The 19,419-nt window shown below is 50.8% G+C and overlaps 2 protein-coding genes across 3 annotated transcripts; one reads left to right on the top strand and one right to left on the bottom strand.

Annotated features, from left to right (window-relative positions):
• The first annotated feature begins 13 nt into the window (after positions 1-13).
• ANGPTL6 (angiopoietin like 6) lies at positions 14-9,423 on the top strand. 2 transcript variants are annotated; one of them, XM_054693260.1, is made up of 8 exons: positions 14-154; positions 937-1,064; positions 4,702-4,858; positions 5,073-5,649; positions 6,284-6,461; positions 7,003-7,190; positions 7,270-7,540; positions 8,096-9,423. In XM_054693260.1, the coding sequence occupies exons 4-8, from the start codon at positions 5,080-5,082 to the stop codon at positions 8,284-8,286; spliced, it is 1,398 nt and encodes a 465-aa protein (XP_054549235.1). In that variant the 5' UTR covers positions 14-154; positions 937-1,064; positions 4,702-4,858; positions 5,073-5,079; the 3' UTR covers positions 8,287-9,423. The 2 variants fall into 2 exon arrangements, with proteins under 2 accessions (XP_054549235.1, XP_054549236.1); XM_054693261.1 differs by lacking the exon at positions 4,702-4,858 and having other exon boundaries at positions 75-154.
• SHFL (shiftless antiviral inhibitor of ribosomal frameshifting) lies at positions 7,797-12,913 on the bottom strand. Its single transcript, XM_037505742.2, has 8 exons — positions 12,682-12,913; positions 12,100-12,223; positions 11,818-11,867; positions 10,437-10,475; positions 10,109-10,258; positions 9,562-9,665; positions 9,291-9,445; positions 7,797-8,770 (listed from the first exon to the last, which is right to left on the bottom strand). Exons 1-8 carry the CDS (start codon positions 12,700-12,702, stop codon positions 8,550-8,552), a joined length of 864 nt encoding a protein of 287 aa, XP_037361639.1. The 5' UTR covers positions 12,703-12,913; the 3' UTR covers positions 7,797-8,549.
• Positions 12,914-19,419: the final 6,506 nt, after the last annotated feature.

Below are 19,419 nucleotides of genomic sequence, written 5' to 3'. Positions count from 1 at the left end.
AAACCGGGGCGGAGCCGCGCCGCCTCGGGAGCCCGCGCGGGCCTTGCAGAAATGAATTGAAGGTTCAAATCCCTCCTTGGCCAATTTCTACGACTGCGAGTTTGAGAACTGCTTTCCCTTCTCCTTGTTCCTAAAATATCCTAAAGTGAAGCAGGTAATTATTTCCCTTGTGAACCACAAATTAAGAGCCATAACGTAGGCACACTAGCGCCAGGCACTTGTGGGGCAATCAAAGGAGGGGTAGCAGAGGGTAGCTACTTCACTTGGGCCCCCAGCCCCTGCGGGTCAGCTGTCTTCACCCGGGAGCCCTGTATGTGGACTGGCTGAGAGATGGAATCTCCACATCATCTGGAAACTCAGGGCAGGAGTTGCGCTTTGTGAATAGTTCACCTCCTCCTGGTTTCTGCTGAAAACCCCAGTCTTGGCTTTGGGCCTCTTGCTTCTACCCCAGAACCTTGTGGGGGGAAAGGGAGGAAGGGATCTCCCAACATCTCTCTCCTTGTCCAAAATGTTTCCTTCCTCAACTGCCTCCTTTCCCCATCCATCTCCCTTCCCAATTCTTTCTCATTTCCCCAGCTCCCTCTCCCTATTGTGTCTGGACTTCTGTCTCCCACTCCCCCAACTCTGACACCAACCATCTTTTTACTTGCCTATAAATTTTCATCCTATAAATTTTCATCTTTTTCTTTTGTATCTTGATCCTTATTTCTTGTCTCACCTCTCCGTGATTTCCTCATGTCTCTCTCCTTCTCTGTGTCTCTGACTCTCTCTTCCTTCTGTCAGCTCCTCTGCAACTTAAGCAGTTTCTTTTCTCTGCTGCCAATTGGGGAAATTGGAGGGAGCTGTGAGTTGGGGACCTGGGGGCCTAGGGACCGAGGTGGAGGGCCCAGCCCAGGCAGCCTCTCTCAGATCTGAGATGACCATTTCCTCTTTCAGCCAGGAGTCATCTTGGTTTTCCAGTGCAGGACAGTAATATCTGGGGAAAGGAAACTGCTCTCTGAGAGTGTGTCAGCTTGTCTTTGTACAGTCTGGAGATCCTGGGCCAGGACTCCTGGGAATTCTAGGTGAGTCTCTTTGTACTTCTACAAGATGACTGCAAGGTTACTTTGCCTGTTTTTGTCCCTGCATGATTTAAGCTGTTTGAGGATGTGACAATGTGTGGGAGAGAAATGGAACTGTGCGACTGTAGCGGGAGGGCCGTGTCAGGGTCTCCTTATGTGTCTGGTTTGTGGTTCTGTGCAGGCTACCATGTGATCCTGTGTACCTGGGTCTGTACAGGTATTTTCCTTTAAGTTGTGTGTGTATGTGAACATATTTTGAACACACAGTTGCTGCCCCCAGTAGTGTCTTTTTTTTTGTGGGACCCTCGCAGGCAGCGGGGGAACCATCCGGCGCTGCAGAGGCTGCGGGCAGCCTCGCAGCCCAGCGCTCAACCGCTGCGCCACCAGGGGAGGCCCCCCCAGTAGTGTCTTGATTATGTGTGTGTGCCAGGCAAGTCTGAGGAGACAGACAGGCAGACACACACACACACACACACACACACACACACATCTATCATTGCAGTGCCGTGTGCAGTGATTTGGGTATCTCTATGTTTGTCTTTGTGTCTGCATTGTTAAGGGCACAAGTGTATGTGTGACTGCTGTGGTATACATGTGCAAATTCTGAAGCCCAGTTATCTGAATTGAATGAACTGAGTCCCCTCCCCAACCCTCTCTGGCTGTGTCACCTCAGGCCCATCCCTTACTCTAAAGCTCTGTTTTCCCGCTGTAAAATGAGGGTCCATACAGAAGTCAGATGCACGTGAAGATTAGATGAGATAAAAGATATAAAGAGTTCAGAGCCCAGCCTGGCACTTAACAAATGCCACTGATGTTCCCGATGATGGTTTTCTGTGGGCAAGGTCTATGTGTCTGAGGCCAGAATCTCCCTCCTCCCCCCGTGTGCAGCCTCCCACGCTCTGTGCTCCACTGTGGGGGGAATATCCAGAGCACTGACCTGTGTTATCGGGTTCTGGTGGCCTGGGCAGGGGGGATCTGGCAATTCTGCCTCCGCTCTCACGTGGGAAATGCTAAATATTTACAGTTGGAGCTCATGGGCTCTAGTCCCAGGCTCCAGAGGGTGGGGGTGGTTCCCAAGCCTCCTCCCTCCTTCTCTCCTACTGGCCTCTCCCCTTCCCCAGCTCAGAGACCCCTGCCAGACCTGTGCCTCCAAACCAGACTTTTGGTACCGGCTGAGAGTCCCACTGGACACAGGGTCTTGGTTGTGAGAGGTGAGAGGGTGGGAGGGCAGGTGGAGGCTGATTCTGATGATTGGGAGGCCTGGGCCTCAATTTGGCTTGTGGGCACCCCAAACCTGCTCCTCCCCCTCCAGCTGAGTTCTTTGAAAGCAGTGTATGTTATGTATACTCTTTCTCCTGGGGGTGAGTCCATTTCTGTTGTGGGGACGTCTGCTGTCTTTGAGGTGGGTAAGGAGAGGAGCTTCCTTTGTTTGACTACTGTAGTTAATGTACTTTCCTCAGAACCTTCTCTGGCTCCCATCTTACTCCCAGAAAAAGCCCTAGTCCTCTCTGCAACCCACAAGATCCTGCCCTCTCTACCAGACCCCTCTCTGCCTTCACTTCCCCCACTCTCCTCCTGTTCACTCTGTTCCAGTCTTATCAGCTTCCCTGCTGTTAGAAATATCAACCTTAGGAATATCAACCAAGGTCCCAGCTCAGGTCCCTCTGCCTGGAATGCTTTTCTTCACCTTCTCTCTCTCTCCCTTTAGAGCTTTATCTTTGCTGAGGTGGCATCTCAGTGAGCCCTAATCACACTATTTAAAATACCCACCCCCTCCCCGGGATGGCCACCCTCTTTCCTCCTTGAGTTTTCTCCTAAGCTTTAACCACTCTGTGCCCTACCCACCATCTGTCTTCCCAGCCAGGATGTCAGCTCCATGAGGGCAGGGATTTTGTGTGTTGGTCACAGCTGTGTCCCCACTGCCTGGAACAGCTTTGGCACACAATAGATGCTCAAGGAATATTTGTTGCAAGTTTGAATGAGGCAATGTGTGGCTATAATGACTATAGGACTCGTGGCAACCAGGACTGGGGCTTTGGACTCAGTGGATCTTGGCACAGATGGGTGATATGTGGACAAATGTAATGTGTTCTGAGTGTTGGCAAGCGTACTCAGGAAGCTTGTGTTCCTGTCTGAGGGTATGAATCCTCAGGCATGAAGGTAATGCGGGTCCATGTGTAGACCCTTCAGGGCCGGGGGTAGGTGTCCACACATTCAGCCTTTGAGCGAAAGATTTGTGATCCAGGGAGCCCCTGGGGGGAGCAGCAGAACTTGGGCACGTGGGTGTTGGTGAGTGTGAGTGTGTGTGTGTGTGTGTGTGTGTGTGTGACTAGGCATTGTTTAAGGCACTGGGTATAGAGTAGTCAACAAAATCCAGACTCAACCTATTTCAATGGAGGAATTCAGATGATAAACACTGGCAAATAAATGAGGCAATTTCACAGTGAAAAACATGTTTGATAGGGAGTGTCTGGGAGGGGCAGCCCTAAATGGGGTAGTCAGGGAAGGCTTCTGAGGAGGGCACAGCTGAGCTGAGATCCATATTTGGGGATGTTCCAGGTGTGGAAACAGCCATTTCAAAGAGCCTGGGGCAGGACCCTGCCTGGTATGTTTGAGGGATGTCAAGGAGGCCAGCATGCCTGGATCAGTGAGACAGAGGCTTCTGGGGGGAGGTGAGGGGAGGCAGGGGTCTGGCAGAACTTGTCTTCAGGCTGTGGGAGGACTTCAGCTTCTCTTTAGAATGAAGTAGAAGCCCTGGAGGTACTGAGAAGGGGGAAAGGACCTGGCTTGGGTGTTCACAGGCATTTCCTGGCCATTGGAAGAGAAATAGCCAGAGGTTATAGAGGAAAGACTGGAGACCTGGGAGACAACAGCTATAAAGAAATCTAAATGCTGTCTAGAGCTGGAATCATGAGGGTGGTAAGTGGCGATGTGAAGGAATTTAGGGTCTAAACAGAAGTCCTGGTGGAGAGACTGGATCTGCTGTGAAGAGTAAACACAGGCCTCTCTGATGGCCTAGAGGTTAAGTGTCAGTGCTATCATCACTAGGGCCTGAATTCGATCTTGGGGCAGGGAGCTAACCCACATATGGCGCAGCCGACCTCTCCTGCTCGCCTGCTGCACCCCTTAGCAGTCTATTTCAGTAGATCCAAATATTATGCTCCCCTCTGTGTCACAGGTAAATCCTCTCGCCCCCCCAATCTCCGGCCTACACCCCAGTTCTTCTATGCACAAATTAATGTATATATAAAGAATAAACATGGATGACTGTGGGGGTTTTGGTTTGAAGAACATGCAGTGCCGATTACTGGACTGAATGAGACTTGCTCCACCCCATGTGCCCTGCTCTCACTCCTTCTCTCCCTACTTCTGCTCCAGCCTCACTCTACTCCCTTTAATACTTAAGCAAGCAGTCTCCAGCTTCTGGGCCTTCGCACTTCCCACCTGCCTGGGACACCATCCTCCCCCAGACAACCACATGGCTTCCTCCCTTATCTCCAGGTGTTTGTTCAAAAGTCACCTCCTCCAGGGGGGCCTGCTTCTGTCGAATTGCCATCTCTCTCCTGTTTTACTGTTGTTTTTAGCACGTAATACATCTACTACACTGTAATTATCCTATATTTTGTTCCTTGCCCACCAGAGCAGGGGTTTTTTTGTTGTTCCTGACTGTATCCCCTGCGCCTAGAACTGAGACCAGCACACAGTAAGCTTGTTGAAGGAAGCTGTCCAGCAGTCCTCCAGAAACTCCGTGGAGAGGCCAGAGTTGGATTCCACTGGGGTGTCTCCAGCTGCGGGAGGCGAGCGGGGGTGGGCGAGGAGGGTGGGGATGTGTGGGGGAGGTTTAGGATGGGGGAAAAGGGATGGAGGCGGACGTGTGGTGAATCCAGAGTCACGCTGGTGTAGACACTGGATCTCCGACGTGGGAGCAGATAGGTTTGGGCTGTGATGAGTTGGTGCCCGAGTCTGGGTTCCCCAATCCCCTTCTCATTTCGGTTCGTCCTCTGCCTGTAGGTCCGCCATGTCGGCGTCCCGGTTGCACACGCTGCAGCTGCTGTTCCTGCTGGGCACGTCGTGGGCGCGGGCAGGTGCCCCGCGCTGCACCTACACCTTCGTGCTGCCCCAGTATAAGTTCACTGGCGCCGCGTGCTGGAGCGGGCAGACGGCCGCGCACCCGGCGCCCGAGGCCATGAACGCCAGCGAGGTAGCAGCTCTGCGCGTGCGCGTGGGCCGCCACGAAGAGCTGTTGCGCGAACTTCAGCGGCTGGCGGTGGCCGACGGCGCCGTTGCCGGGGAGGTGCGCGCACTGCGCAAGGAGAGCAGCGGTCTGAGCATGCGCCTGGGTCAGCTGCGCGCGCAGCTGCAGCACGAGACGGGGGCGGAGCCGGGCCCGGGGGCGGAGCCCGCCGCGGCGCTGTCCCTGCTGGGGGAGCGCGTGCTCAACGCGTCTGCCGAGGCGCGGCGCGCCGCCGCCCGCTCCCACCAGCTGGAAGTCAAGTTTCGCGAGATGGCGCAGCTGGTCAGTCAGCAGAGTGGCCTCATCGCCCGCCTGGAGCGCCTGTGCACTGCGGGCGCGGGCGGGCAGCAGCAGGTAACCCGGAAGCCCGCTCAGAATCGCAGCACCTTCCGTGTGCTTCATCCGCGAGGCGGGCCTTTTGCTGCCCCAGGAGCTCTTATCTGCAGGTCCAAACCCGAAAAGCTCCCCAACCAGAATCCTGCCTCTCCTCCCGTAACTCATTTGGGTCAAAACACGACTGGGGGCTGCTTGAAAGTCATCTCCACTTCAAGTGAATATTCATAGAATGCTGTCATCAGGCATATTATGTGGATAAAGACCCGTGTTATTTAATGTACATACAGTCCCTGCATTACTGTTCCTAACTCCTGCCACGTCACCCAGAATTCTGGAATATGTCTGACTCTGCATTTTGAATAAGATGTTTTTCTGTGATAGTCTATCTTACAGGGTTTTTGGAAGTTGCTACTTATTTTTGGAGACTCATTATCAAACCTACTCTACAGAAAAGGAGTCAGAAGCATAGATCAGTTAAGCTGTGGACACCAGAGTGGGAATTTAAGCACCGCCCTTGACAGCTAATTAGGCTTTGGGGAGGATCAAAGGCTCTTGTCTGATGTACCGCCCATCTGACTGTGGGGAAATTTAGGAGCCCAGAGCCTTCTAGGCAAGGGTTAGTGCAATCACATTTGACTCTTGGTTACCCCAGGTCCTGCCACCACCCCTGGTGCCTGTGGTTCCAGTCAGTCTGGTGGGAGGCGCCAGTGAAACCAGCAGGAGGCTAGACCCAGTCCCAGAGTCCCAGAGAGACCAGACCCTGAGACAGCAGGGGCCCTTGGCCTCCCCCATGCCTGCAGGGCACCCTGCTATCCCCACCAAGCCAATGGGTAAGATGAGGGCAGGGCTGTTGGAGGCATAAGGAGCTGGGGATTCCCAATGCAGTATCAGTGGAGGAAAACAGGAGTCAGGATTTTAATGGCAGAATCCTCTCATGGCGAGGGAACTGGAGGAACTGATACTTTTATTCTGGTGGTGGAATGGGGAGCCATGGCCCTTATTCTGGTAAAGACCAAAATTCTCATTAGGATGTGAAAATAGGAGAGAAGATATTCTTATTTCATGAGGGAACAGTACATTTAAGACTGTACTTTGGTTGTAATATGAACTAGGTTAGAATGGCATGTTCAGGATTTCTATTCTGGTTAGATCATAGAACCAGGATTTAAAAACCACAGGCTCTAGTGAGAGAAGAGTAAACCAGAGTTCCAGAGTTTTAGTCAGATAAAGAAATGGATATTGGGGCTGTTGTCCTGGTGAGGGAATGGGAGAGACTGGACTGCTATTCTGGTAAGGTGATGAGTGAGGATCAGGACTCTTGATTGTTTGATTGGTCCAGGCTGTGTTTTCCCCATATTCCTGTGCCCACAGGCCCATGGCGGGACTGTGCAGAGGCCCACCAGGCAGGCTACACGCAGAGTGGAGTCTATGAGCTGCGACTGGGCCGGTATGTGGTGTCTGCATGGTGTGAGCAACAGCTGGAAAGTGGAGGCTGGACTGTGATCCAGAGGCGGCAAGATGGCTCTGTCAACTTCTTCACTACCTGGCAGCATTACAAGGTGGGTGTGGTTGGGTCAGGGCAGGGCTGAGTAGGGGAGGGGACCTACTCTTGACCTCCTGACTTTCTTGCCCTGCCAGGTGGGCTTTGGGCAGCCAGATGGGGAATATTGGCTGGGCCTTGAACCTGTGTATCAGCTGACCAGCCGTAGGGATCATGAGCTGCTCGTACTCCTAGAGGATTGGGGGGGACGTGGAGCACGCGCCCACTATGATGGTTTCTCCTTGGAGGCTGAGAGTGACCACTACCGCCTAAGGCTTGGCCAGTACCATGGAGATGCAGGAGACTCTCTTTCCTGGCACAATGACAAGCCGTTCAGCACCGTGGATAGGGACCGTGACTCCTATTCTGGTAAAGAGTGCTCTTATTCCGGTGGGAGGTGTCTAAGGGAGGTAGGATGCCTAATGAGGAATTGAATGGGAGTGGGGAAAGCCTTCCCTCTGGTAAGGATCAGGCTAAGCAGGTGAACAGAGGAGAGGACTTTTATTCTGATTAGAGAATGGAGTGCCCAGATTCCTTCTCTGATGAGGTAATTAGAGTCAGAACTCATGTTCTGTCAAAAGGTGAGCTAGCTAGCACTTAGAGAAAGAAAATAGAGACAGTCCTCTTTCTCTCCCCCAACCCACAACCCCCAACCCACAATGCAAGGTAGATCTCCTAGTTTGTAGAGGGTGGGAAACGTGGGACTCATGCTTTGATAAGAGAATAGGGAAGAAGTTAAGCTATTACTCTGAAAAAGAAAGTGGAAGCCAAGATTCTTATTTTGGTGAGGGGATCGGGAAATCAAGGCTTATTTTCAATAAGAGTGGGAAGGGCCAGAGGATGCCTGGTAAAAGCCTTGTACTAGTGAGGTGTTGGTAGAAACTTTTATTCTGGTGAGAGGACATGGACTCTCTCTCCCCTCAGGTAATTGCGCCCTGTACCAGCGAGGAGGCTGGTGGTACCATGCCTGTGCCCACTCTAACCTGAATGGTGTGTGGCACCATGGTGGCCACTACCGCAGCCGCTACCAGGATGGTGTCTACTGGGCCGAGTTTCGTGGTGGGGCTTACTCTCTCAAGAAGACCGCCATGCTGATCCGGCCGCTGAGGCTGTGACCATCTATCCCAGGAGACATTTGTCAGCAAGAACCCAAGTTCTCTTTGCCACACCTCCTCTGTGGCCCTCTGTGGGCCATGTCCCTCAGACCTTTCCATGTGGATCTGCTCCCCAGGGCCCTGAAAATGGGACCCAGGACTCCCCAATATCTCAGACCCAGACGTCTCCCCAAGGGCATTTAGATCTTGGTTTGAGCTCATATTTTATAACAACACAAAATATCCACAGACCGTGTCTGGTTTGCATCTGCACCCAGCAGGGGTCACTCCCCATGCCCGGCCTCCTCCTCCTCTTCCTCCTCCTCCTCCTTGAGGTCTTCCAGGATAAGGTTGTCCAGGTCATCGATGAGGCCCCCCTGGCTCAGGCAGGTGGCCACGGTGGAGCCACTGCTGATGTGGGGATTGCTGGGGTGCAGAACTTTGGGCAGATGATTCTGCTTCCGGCTCTTGGGGTGCGCACAGGAAGTCCCAGGCACATGGGGCTCTGGGAAGGGAGAGGTTCTGATGTCATGGCCTTGCAGCCACACAAGACTCTGGGGGCAAGGGAAGGGGCTGAATCCATATGGAATTTAGAGGTGAAAATCACAGGTGTCAAGCCACAGGAGACCCAGGATCATAGGTGGTACCTGAGACTATAGGAGACAAGACAATAGCCAAGAATGCAGACAGGCAGAGACTGTGGGAACACTGGGATGTGAAACCATGGAGCTTCAAGGGCAAGACCACAGAAGGTGACTGATGCTATGGGAAGTGGTTGTTAGGAGGGGCAGGTGACCTGGCAATGGGAAGCCACAGAGACTTAGGGGGTGGTGGAAGGCACAAGGAAGGGAGGCTGATGCCATGGGAAATAAAGTGGCCTCAGGGACCAAGGCCACAGGAGGAACATGGAAAAAGCAGGTAGAGACCTTGGTTCTCAAGGCCACAGAGGTATATGTCCCAGGAGTGAAGACCAAGAAGACCCCCTTGCAGATGGGGGAGGTCACTGGGATGCACTGGGACCTCACCTCGCCGGTTGTAGCAATCAGCAGCTGAGCAGGAGTGGGTATGGGTGCTGCGGCGATCCGTGTCTCGGTCCCAGCGAGGAGGGAGGATCCGTGTTGGAAACACAGGAAAGCCGCACCCGTAGCAGGGAGACGGGGACCCCATCTGTGCCCAGCCCCTGGGGGTGGGCAGGTCATGAGGATCCAAGGGTAAGGATGGGCTGGGTGGGTACAGGGAGAAACAGGGCTGGGGTGAGGGTAGGGTAGAGGGTGGTATGGAGGTAGGTGCCCTCACCGGAAGTTGTGCCGACACTTTGGGCAGTGGAACTCAGCCAGGCCCCACATCTTATCACATGGCACTGGCTCATAGCGTTTCCGGCATTTCCTACACCGGGATACCTGCAGGTGCAGAGAAGGGAACAGAGGTGATCCCAGTTTGATAGTGGCCATGGTGGGAATATTTACACCACAGAAATTAGCAAGTACTAATACACATCTGGGGTCCCCCACTCACAACAGTGATTAAAAAATTTACTAGGAGCACACCATTGGTAAGGGGGTTCTGAAGCCAGTTTTAGGGTTAGGTTTGATTTCAGTGGTAGCTGTCAAACTGTCAAGTCAGAGATCAGGCACTGACTGAGCTGCTCAAGTTGAAAGTCCCAAGTCCAGCTCCAAGCTCTGGGGTGGGAGGTGGAGTCTGAGGTGGAGGTTGAGCTCTGAGGGTGGAGGTCAGGATCTGGGTTCTCAGAGGTCTATGTTCAGAGGTGCAGACGATGAGGCTGGGGAATCTGAGTTTGGAGTGGAGTCTGGGACAAAGTCAGGGTCAGGGGCTGGATTATCACCTCCTTCCGCTGGGGCACACGGCGCCACCAGACATGATCACAGGAGGAGCAGGCGAACTGCCGGTCAACGGCAGGGATGAGGTCTTCCTGGGCACGTTGGAACATGCGTAGGTTGGCTTCCGTCAGGGGTAGGAGGGAGGTCGCCACTGCCTGCAGAATGGGGTGGTTGGGGATGAGAGGGTAGTTACCCTTCTTCCCAACAGACACCACATTCCTCCTCTCACATATTTGATCCCCACCTGCTCCTTCCTCCTCCTCACCTACTGATGCCCCCCACTCCTTCCCAAGATGTCCTCCCAGCTCCCCCTCCCCCATATCCTGGACTCACCTGGATATCCCGGTCCTGCTTCATGTCCTCTGGTGGGTCCTGGGTGGAGACACCAGGGGCAGAAACTGGGGATGCAGCTGGGACCTCTCTTCACCCTTGTTTGTTGGGGGAGGGGGTTGTGGAGGGGAGGCAGGGTCCTGGCCCCATGTGAAAGTAGGGTGATCCTAACTCATGAGATGATTGAGTAATACCCACTTATTGAGAACTGGGTGGGTAACCTCAGTTAACATCCTAGCAGTCCTGACAGGTGGGCACACCTGTCATCTTCATTGTTCAGATGAAGAAACAGGTCCAGAGCTCAGAAAGGGCTTGCCTGAGTGAGTGTGGCAGAGCAGGCCTGGACCCCATGCACCCTTCCTGTTGGCAAATAGCACACACCTGTTGGCACTGTGACAGCTCGCCTACTTGAGGCCCTTGAGGCCACTCTGCAAGTGCTTAGGCTCTGGATTCAGACAGATCCAGGTTTGAACCCTGGCTCCATCAACTCCAGCTGTGGGAACAAGGCCAAATCTCTCCCCCTGGGGCCCTAATGAGGAGCATCTCAGAGCCCAGGCTATGATTCTAGGTGGCCTGGGCTCACATCTCAGCTGCATCCTGCTTGATGCATGAACCGGGCAAATGATTTGACTCAGTGACTCAGTTTCCCTGTCTGTAAAATGGGGGGATAAATAATAGGACCTGTCTCATGGGGTTGCTGTGGTGATGAAATAAATCAAGAGAATTCTTGGAGTCCTGCCCCAAGGGAAGTGCTCAATCAGTGTTACTCTTTGCTATTATTTTTATCATACTCTTCATATGTATAAATGTAATACACATTCTGTATTATGTAACAACTTTAACAACTGTATACCATGCCTTTCAGGCAGGCGAAATCCAGTTTACCAGCCATCAAAGACATCTCAGGGGCAAAGTGGCCATGCTGCACTTGTGCTTCAAAGTCATTCATTCATTCATTCATTCAACACATAGGCTCCCTGTGCCTCTCTTCTCCCCCCATCTCCATCGCATCCCTGCCAGCCTATTTGTCCCTTTGCTTACACCTTTCCCTCTTCTAGGAAGACCCTTTCCGGCCCCTCCTCTTCCCAAGGATCATGCCTCCCCAACCTTGAAGAGTTGCTGCCATCTCCTCCAGGAAGCCTCACTGACCTCTAGGGCTCCTGATGATGATATTAATCCTGATTGTCTCACTGATTGTCTCACTGCCTAGTTTCACTGTTTGCAGGCTCCCTGGCTGGGTTTCTGACTGAGAGGTGAATAAGTGAATGAGACTGGACCATCAACTGTGGACTGGCAGTGTACACAGGGGGTTCACGCGAATAGGGTAGGTCCCTCTTGTTTTCCCTCCCCCTTTACCTGGTCCTTTGAAGGGGGGGCAGTTTACCTGGGCATCCAGGTCATTACTCAGTTCCTGTCCATCTTTCTGTTTTACCCCTGGTGGGGAGAGTAAGTGAAAGACCCTCAGTAAAAGTTATTAAAGTTGTTACATAATAAAGGGCCCTTGAAGGATCTTGTGGGAGTTTCGGGGCCCCCAGAGCCCCAATACAGATCTTCCCCGAGAGATGATCTCGAGACCTTTTCCCAGCCCTCAGCACAGACCACACCCCCACCGCACCGTCTCCCTCCCTCTTCGGTACTCCTGGGGCCCAGACCCCGGCGCGCTCACCGTACACAATGGAGCGCCCCACTCCAGTGTGGTCGCTGCCAAATTTCCTCATCAGAGTCCCCGCCTTCTTGGAGGATACCTTCCCATGAAACTTCTCCCGGAGGCGCCGGACGCTTTTTTCCAGCTGGGTAGGGGACAGAGGGTTTCAGAAGGAGGGAGAGGAGACTGCCCCTTCCCCATCTCTAGGCATCCCCCGCTCGCTGTGAACCCGACCCTTGCTTTTGGCCTCCGCAGCCCCCACCCTCCATCCCTCAACGGCATGTCATGGAAAAAGCCAAAGTCCCTAAGGGGCACTGGGGGGAGGAGAGGTCTGGGGCTCGCGTCCCAGGCGAAGGGAGGAAGCCGGCCAGGTAATCCCTGGCCTCTGACCCTTGACCCTGCAGTCTCCGTTTTTTCATCGAGGAGGCCGCATTTCGCTCTGGGGGATGTGGCAGTCGCTCTTCTTTCCGAACGGGGCAAGCACCCACCAGGGCGGAGGTCTGAGCTTCGGGTGCAGTACCCAGGAATTGAAGCCCCTGCGCGCCCCCGGCCCATCCCCAGCATCTCTCGCGGGACCCCGGCCCGGTCGTGGGCATCTCCTACCTCCACACCTTCCTGAGACATGGTGGCGGCGGCGGCGGCGCGGGTCCCCGAGAGGGTCCGCACTGCGCGCTCAGCGCCCCCCGACCAGGGCGCGCCCCGCGGTCCAGCAGTCGCGCAGGGCAGGGGGCGGGGCCTCAGGCCGGCTCCGCCCTTCCTTCCTGGCCCCCTCTTTCGCTTTCGATTCCGGGGGTGGGTGCTCCAGGCGCTCTGGCTCCGCCCTGTCTCCGCCTCTGCTCTTGCGCCCCAAAACACTGCGACGCCGGGGGTCTGCACCCTGCAGCGGAGCGCGCAGACCTCGGGCGCGGGAGGCGGCGCGGCCTCTGCAGTCGGTCACATGTCCCCACGCTGTGCGGGGTCCGCGTCTGCACGTCCCTCGCGGGGGCGGGGCGGCATCGCGGGCGGCGACGAGGCTCCGCGTTCCCCCCAACCCCGGAGGGCGCCCCCCCTTCAGGAATCTGGCGCTCATTGGGACCCAGGGCCCATTCCTTTCTCTGGTTCTCTTACCCAGGCACCTCCCGTCCCTGAATCTCAGTTTACTCCTCAGTAAAATGGGAATGATGGTGGTTACATTGCACATACATAGTGGTGCGTGTGTGTCCGGATTCCAGACTCTGGGTGAAACACTTCATGGCTCTTTGAACGCCAAGGCGCTCACTCCCCGGAGGACTGATTATGTGCTGGTGGGAAGGAGCAGGCAGGCATTGGAGGAGGTGGGTAGAGAGGGAGGTGAGAGGGGCTTGTTAAAAACAAGGATTTCCAGGGCCTCCCTGGTGGCGCAAGGGATTAAGACACAGCCTACGAAGCTGTCCACAGCCACTGCAGCACGAGTTCGAGCCCAACCAGGGAGCTACCCACATGGCGCAGCAGACCTTTCCTGACGCGCCAGGTGCTCCCCTCAGCAGTGTATGTCAGTAGATCCACCTGTTCTGCTCCGCACTCTCTCTGGTGAATCCTCTCACATCCCGCACCTCTAGCATACACCACCAGTTCTTGTGTGCATAAATAAATAAATCTTTTTTTTAAAAAGACATTAATGAAAAAAAAAATTTCCAATCCCTAGCAATCAGGCAGAATCTGGCTTGTTTAGGGGTTTCAGGGAATCTACATTGTAAATTCAAAGGTTTTATAATGAGCCCTAGGGCTAGGACAAATCTAAACCACCCAGGACAGGGGGCTGGTGAATTCCTTAGGAGGAACTCTGGCTCACCTTGGGGGAGTCAGGGATGACTTCTTGGAGCAGGGGACAGCTCATATAGAATCCTTCACGTTTGAGGTCTTAAATAGGTGAAGTACCTAGTGGGAACAAGAAAGCAGCTCAGGCAAAGACCCCAGGAATAAGAGTCTGGTGCCTTAGGCCAGATTTTCTCAACTCCTGCATTACTGACATTTTGGGCTGGATAGTTCTTTGCTGTGGGAGCCGGTCCTGCAAATTGAGCAGCATCCCTGACCACCCACTAAATGCCAACGGCACCTTCCCTGTCTTGGTTACTGAAAATGTCTCTAGACGTTGCGAGTTATTCGCTGGAGGTAAAAATCAAATTTGGTTAAATGATTCCAAAATTGTTTTTGTGTACCCTTATCAGTAAAAATGTTGGAGCTCCTCCCTCAGAGGAAGATTTCTTTATAAATTGTATACAAATGCAGTTGCACCAAGAGATGCTGTAGGTTATTTTATAACATTTATTACATAAAGATATTCTTCAGCAAACTAAAAATAGAGTTTAAAAATATAGAGGTTCAAATGTTTTCTACTTGAACCTCAAAACTTTGTCTGTTCTATGCACTCCTGTCTAGAGACTACTCTGTTAGTGAACGTAAGTAGTTTCTGGTTATTTGTAACTGAAAGGTACAATTTCAGGCAGGGATGGGATGATGTAGGCTGCACAGAGGACCTGGAGTTTTATCTAGAGGGAAGTGAGGGAGGGGTGGAGGACTCTCCCATCATAGCTGCCAGTTACTCTTTACCCAGTGGAGGGGGAAATCATAGCTGTATCTTATCCCCTAGCCAGGGTGGGCACTCAGTGGGCAGGAAACAAGTGGGAATCTGATCCAGTACCAAACAAATCAGGTCTGCTAGATTTCTCAGAATAATCACTTCTATATTGAGTGCTTACTCTGTGCCAGGCACTGTTCTGGGCAGCATGAACAGAGTGTCATACAAAATAAGGAATCCCTTACCCTGAAGAGCTGGCATGCTAGTGGGTAGATGGGTAAGAACAAATATATAATGGGACAGGAAATAAGTGGTAGCATGAAAAATGAACGGGTGGGAGGATGGGTAAAGGGGGGGGTCAAGGAAGGCTGCAGGAAGGAGCAGCTGGGGAAGACTTGAAGGAGGTTGGGGGCAGAGCAGACAGCAAATAAGACGTCTGAGGAGGGAGCCGGGAGCCTGGGGCTGTGTTTCTAGTTATGGTAATCCCACGTTATCCCAAAACTTAGCAACTTACAACAAAAACTTGTTATCTCATAGTTTTGGGGGGTCAAGAATCCAGGAGTGGCTTTGCTGGGCTTACTGGCTTAGGGTCTGTCTCTATAAAGTTTCAGTCAAGATGTTGGTTGGGCCTGCTGTCACCTGAAGTTTTGACAGGGGCTCGAGTATTTCCTTCTGAGGTGACTCAATGGTTAGCATGGAGGAAGTGGGATACCTCACTTCCTCCTGTTTCAGTCTAGTTCCCCAGAAGGAGTGCTCCGAGGAAAGGGAAAGCCAAGGAGAAATTGTACCTTTTTGCGAGCTAGCCTCCAAAGTCACATAGCATTACTTCTTGTTGCCATATTCTGTGTGTTCTGGTCACCAGATCCAGGGAGAGGTTAATAAAGACCCTGCATTTTCTCCCTTCTCCCCGCGCCCACCCCCACCTGTTGGAGCCCCTCACTGGCTACACCAGAAGGCAAGGGGACGGGCAAGCAGGTGGAAACTGTCAGCCTCTCAGGGGCGGTGGGGTGTGGAGAAGGAGCAGAGTGGGCTGGCCAGCAAGGACAAACAGAAGATACAACCAGAGTACTGAATTTGGGCATTTGGACAGAAAAATATTACCAGCGTTCACACGGGGGCGCTGCCTACTCACCAAGAGTTCTGTTTGAGCTTTGTGGGGTTTCTTGGTCTGGCCAGGTGTGACTTGTTTGTGCAGTTGTGTATTGCTTCATTTTTCCTTTGTCTTTATAAAAAGGTGTGGAAAGGGAGAAAACACATGTGCTGGTAACCATGATAGGAAGTGTAGTTCTAACAGTTTGGCACAATTCAGTGAAAGATGGAGCCTATTAGAGCCATCCATTTATTGATTTGTCAGACAGGTATCAAGTGCCCTTCTGGAGCTCATGGGGAAAAGAAAACCAAGAAGATGACATTGTAAGTAATTATTTAACTATATTTATAGTCTATGTTGAAAAATAGAAATTGAGAAATCCATGAGAAATGATAATACATGGGAACCTGACTTGGGAAGTGTGGTCAAGCAGGGCTTCCTGGAAGAGGTGCCTCTTGAGGTGAAATCCTAACATCTTCTGATACACTGTGTCAAGTATTTTATTTTATTTATTTAAAGATTTATTTATTCATATATACAAGAACTGGGATACAGGCCACATTCACGGGAAGGTGAAAGAACTTACCAGAGACAGAACGGGGAACACAACAGGCAGACTGAGTGAAATACACTGCTGAGGGGAGCAGCGGGCGAGACAGGAGAGGTCTGCCATGCCATGTGGGATTCTTGTTGGCCTGGATCGAACCTACGCTGCAGAGGCTGTGGAGAGCTTCACAGCGCTGCACTCACCTGCCTGCGCCACCAGGGGAGGCCCTGTGCCAAGTGTTTCAAATAATGTATCTCATTTGGCTCTTATAACAACACTGAAAAGGGGGTAATAGTATTGCAAGTGGGAAAATAGGGTAAAAACACTGACCAAAATTCCTTGGAAGGGTGAATAGAAATTATCTAGGTGAAGAGGTGAAGCATGTGCAAGAAGGAGCATGTGCAAAGCTTCTGAGGTGGGCAGTAACTTTAGTTTGTTTTAGGAAGTTAAAGGCCAATGTGACTGGGCAAGGGTAGGTGAGGGTGGGCATGGGCAGGTAGGTTGGTAAGTGAAGAGAGATGAAGCTTTTGCCAAAAAGGGCAAATCTTGACCATTAGTTTGACCCTTTGAGACTTAAGGAAATAGGCACAAATGAATTGTGTGTGTTATTTTCACAATCTAGTCAATTTATCCCTCATTTTAACTAAGTGAAGAAGATCAGGAATACCCTAAAGATGTGGGGAAATAAGAACTGTCCCACACCTTTGGTGAGTGTGTGCTTGGTTTGGTCTTTATGGAGGGCAAGTTGGCAAAACCTACTAAAGCATTAGTCTGCTGTATTGACCATTTCTTTCATTTTCTGTACCTTGGCACTTGGACATCTGGTGAAATTCCCTCTCCCAGAGCACACGCGTAATCCATTTGTGTGCTTTTCTGCCTGTGGATTTCTCCACTTCACCTTTATTTCCCATATATTTCTGCAACAATTGATTTTTTTTTGGCAAAAAAAATCCATCATTTTTGTAATCAGAACCAAAATAATACACAACGAGATAGATCCAATTATTTTAAAAAATAACATATGAAGCCCTGGAAATATATCTTTGGCAATGACATCTGAGAAGTGAGAAGTAATTTGGGATTTTGTAATTTGTATAGTCCTTAGTAAATAGAATGTTCTTTATAGCACAGAAATCTATTGTTTGAGTTTTGCAAAATCAGCTGAGATGCTTTTCCAGGAATGTAATATGTGTGAAAACTGTGCAACTTGTTTGGGATTTGGTCCAATTAAATCCTGTGACTGAAGAAATTGCAGTGACTAAAGTACCTCAGGTATGTCCAGGGTTCACTGGGTTCCAGGCTCTCTCAGCAGTGTCCCCGGGACTTTAGGCTCTCAAGACATCCATCAGCTTTTGGTTTAGTTGCCATTGTCCCTACTTTCAAATGAAGATTCTGAGTTTCAGAGACACCAAGAAAACCACATAGGAAACCCAGCTTATAAGTGGCATAGCCAGGGTGTGACTGGGACTCGCTGAATGTAATGCTCCTAAAAGCTGGAATTGAGGACAAGGAATGAAGAGCTGAAGAGAGTGCCCTTTGGAGCCATACAGACTGCGTTTGAGTCACTTGCTAGCTTTTTGAGCAATTTCTGAACCTTTCTGAGCCTCAGTTTCCCTGTCTATAACATGGGAATAGACTGGTGAAGGGGACATGAGTTAATATAGATAAACCATTTAGACCTTGGCTCTCCAACAAGGTAGCCATTGGCCACGTGTGGCATCCCAGTCCTTGAATCAAGATGAACCGTATGTCAAATGCACACTGGATTTTGAGGATTTCGGTGAAATAACACATCACTGCCTATATATTGATTACATGTTCAAGTAATGATAGTTTGGATTTATTAGGTTAAATAAAATTATTAGAATTAATCTCACTGAATTATTTTTACCTATTTTAGGTAAAGACTAGAAAATTATAAATTACACATGTGGCTTGCATTTTATTTTCATGTAATTGTGCTGACCTAGAGGTTGCAGGGCAAATAGTAACCCTCTGAGGAAAATGTAGCTATTTTTATTACCACACCCTTTTGGTTTAAGGTGCAGGCTGTGGGACAATATTCGTTTGCTCCAGCCTTGGTGTGCAGGTCCCACCTCTGTTCCTGGCAGTGAAAACATCCACAGTTAATCATTGATTCTACATTGATCTCTGAAGGAGAACCAAGGCCGAGGGCTAACAGTGGAAGTATCTGGAAAGTGCATGAGGTACAACACTAGACCCTCAGCTCTAGGATGGCTGGATGATTTTATTTTTTTATATGTTATGTTTTGAAACTTTGAATTTATGAATAGCTTTGACCCCTCTACCCCACCCCACTGATGCAGAAGAGGATGCTCTGCTCTTTCTTTTTCTGATCGCAAAAGGAAATATTTTTCTAAGAAAAAAATGTTCAACATTAAGAAATGTTTACTTTAAAAAGAGGAATTTTTTTGGGCCTCCCTGGTGGCGCAGGGGTTAAGGACAGCGCTATCAAACTATTGCCAGACACTGCAGCATGAGTTTGATCCCCAGCCAGCCAGGGAGTTAACCCAAATGGCGCAGCATACCTCTCCTGTCTCACCCACTGCCCCCCTCAGCAGTGTATTTCAGTAGATCTGCCTGTTCTGCTCCCCAGTCTGTCTCTGGTGAATCCTCTTACTCTCCTGTACTTCTGGCTTACATGCCAGTTCTTGTATGCATAAATAAATAAATCTTTAAAAATAAAAAAAGAAAGAAATCTCTTGAAAAAAGAGGATTTTTTTTTTTTTATAAACAGGAAAACAAAATATCCTGATAGTTTTGTTTGTGGTCATTGGGGTGTCTGCAAATGTAGAGAGAGGGAACTGCATTAAGCAAACATGAACAATTTTGGGCCCTGGAAAGGAAAAAGAGGGGAGCTTGAATTGGAGAGTGTCACATTATTTTTTATTTATTTATCATTATTATTTTTTAAATTTTATATATTTTTACATCATTTTTCATTTTTGCACAATGTATGCATTTTCATCTTGGTTATAGTCCCCATACAATTCCCAAACCCCCTGGTTTTGATCCTACTCCCTCTTCCCCCCCTGTAGTGTGTCTCTGGTTTATAGTTGCTTGTTGATTTTGATTTTTACTTTGTATTAATTAGTCTTTTTCCTGGTCCTTTATTTAGGTTTTCTAAATTCCTGCTATGAGACCATC

Source organism: Talpa occidentalis, unplaced genomic scaffold (assembly GCF_014898055.3).
Source record: "Talpa occidentalis isolate TD23 unplaced genomic scaffold, MPIMG_talOcc4v2.1 talOcc4.12, whole genome shotgun sequence".
Classification (NCBI taxonomy): Eukaryota; Metazoa; Chordata; class Mammalia; order Eulipotyphla; family Talpidae; genus Talpa; species Talpa occidentalis.
Note: the sequence above shows the minus strand (reverse complement) of the source record. Positions and strands in the feature narration are given on the sequence as shown.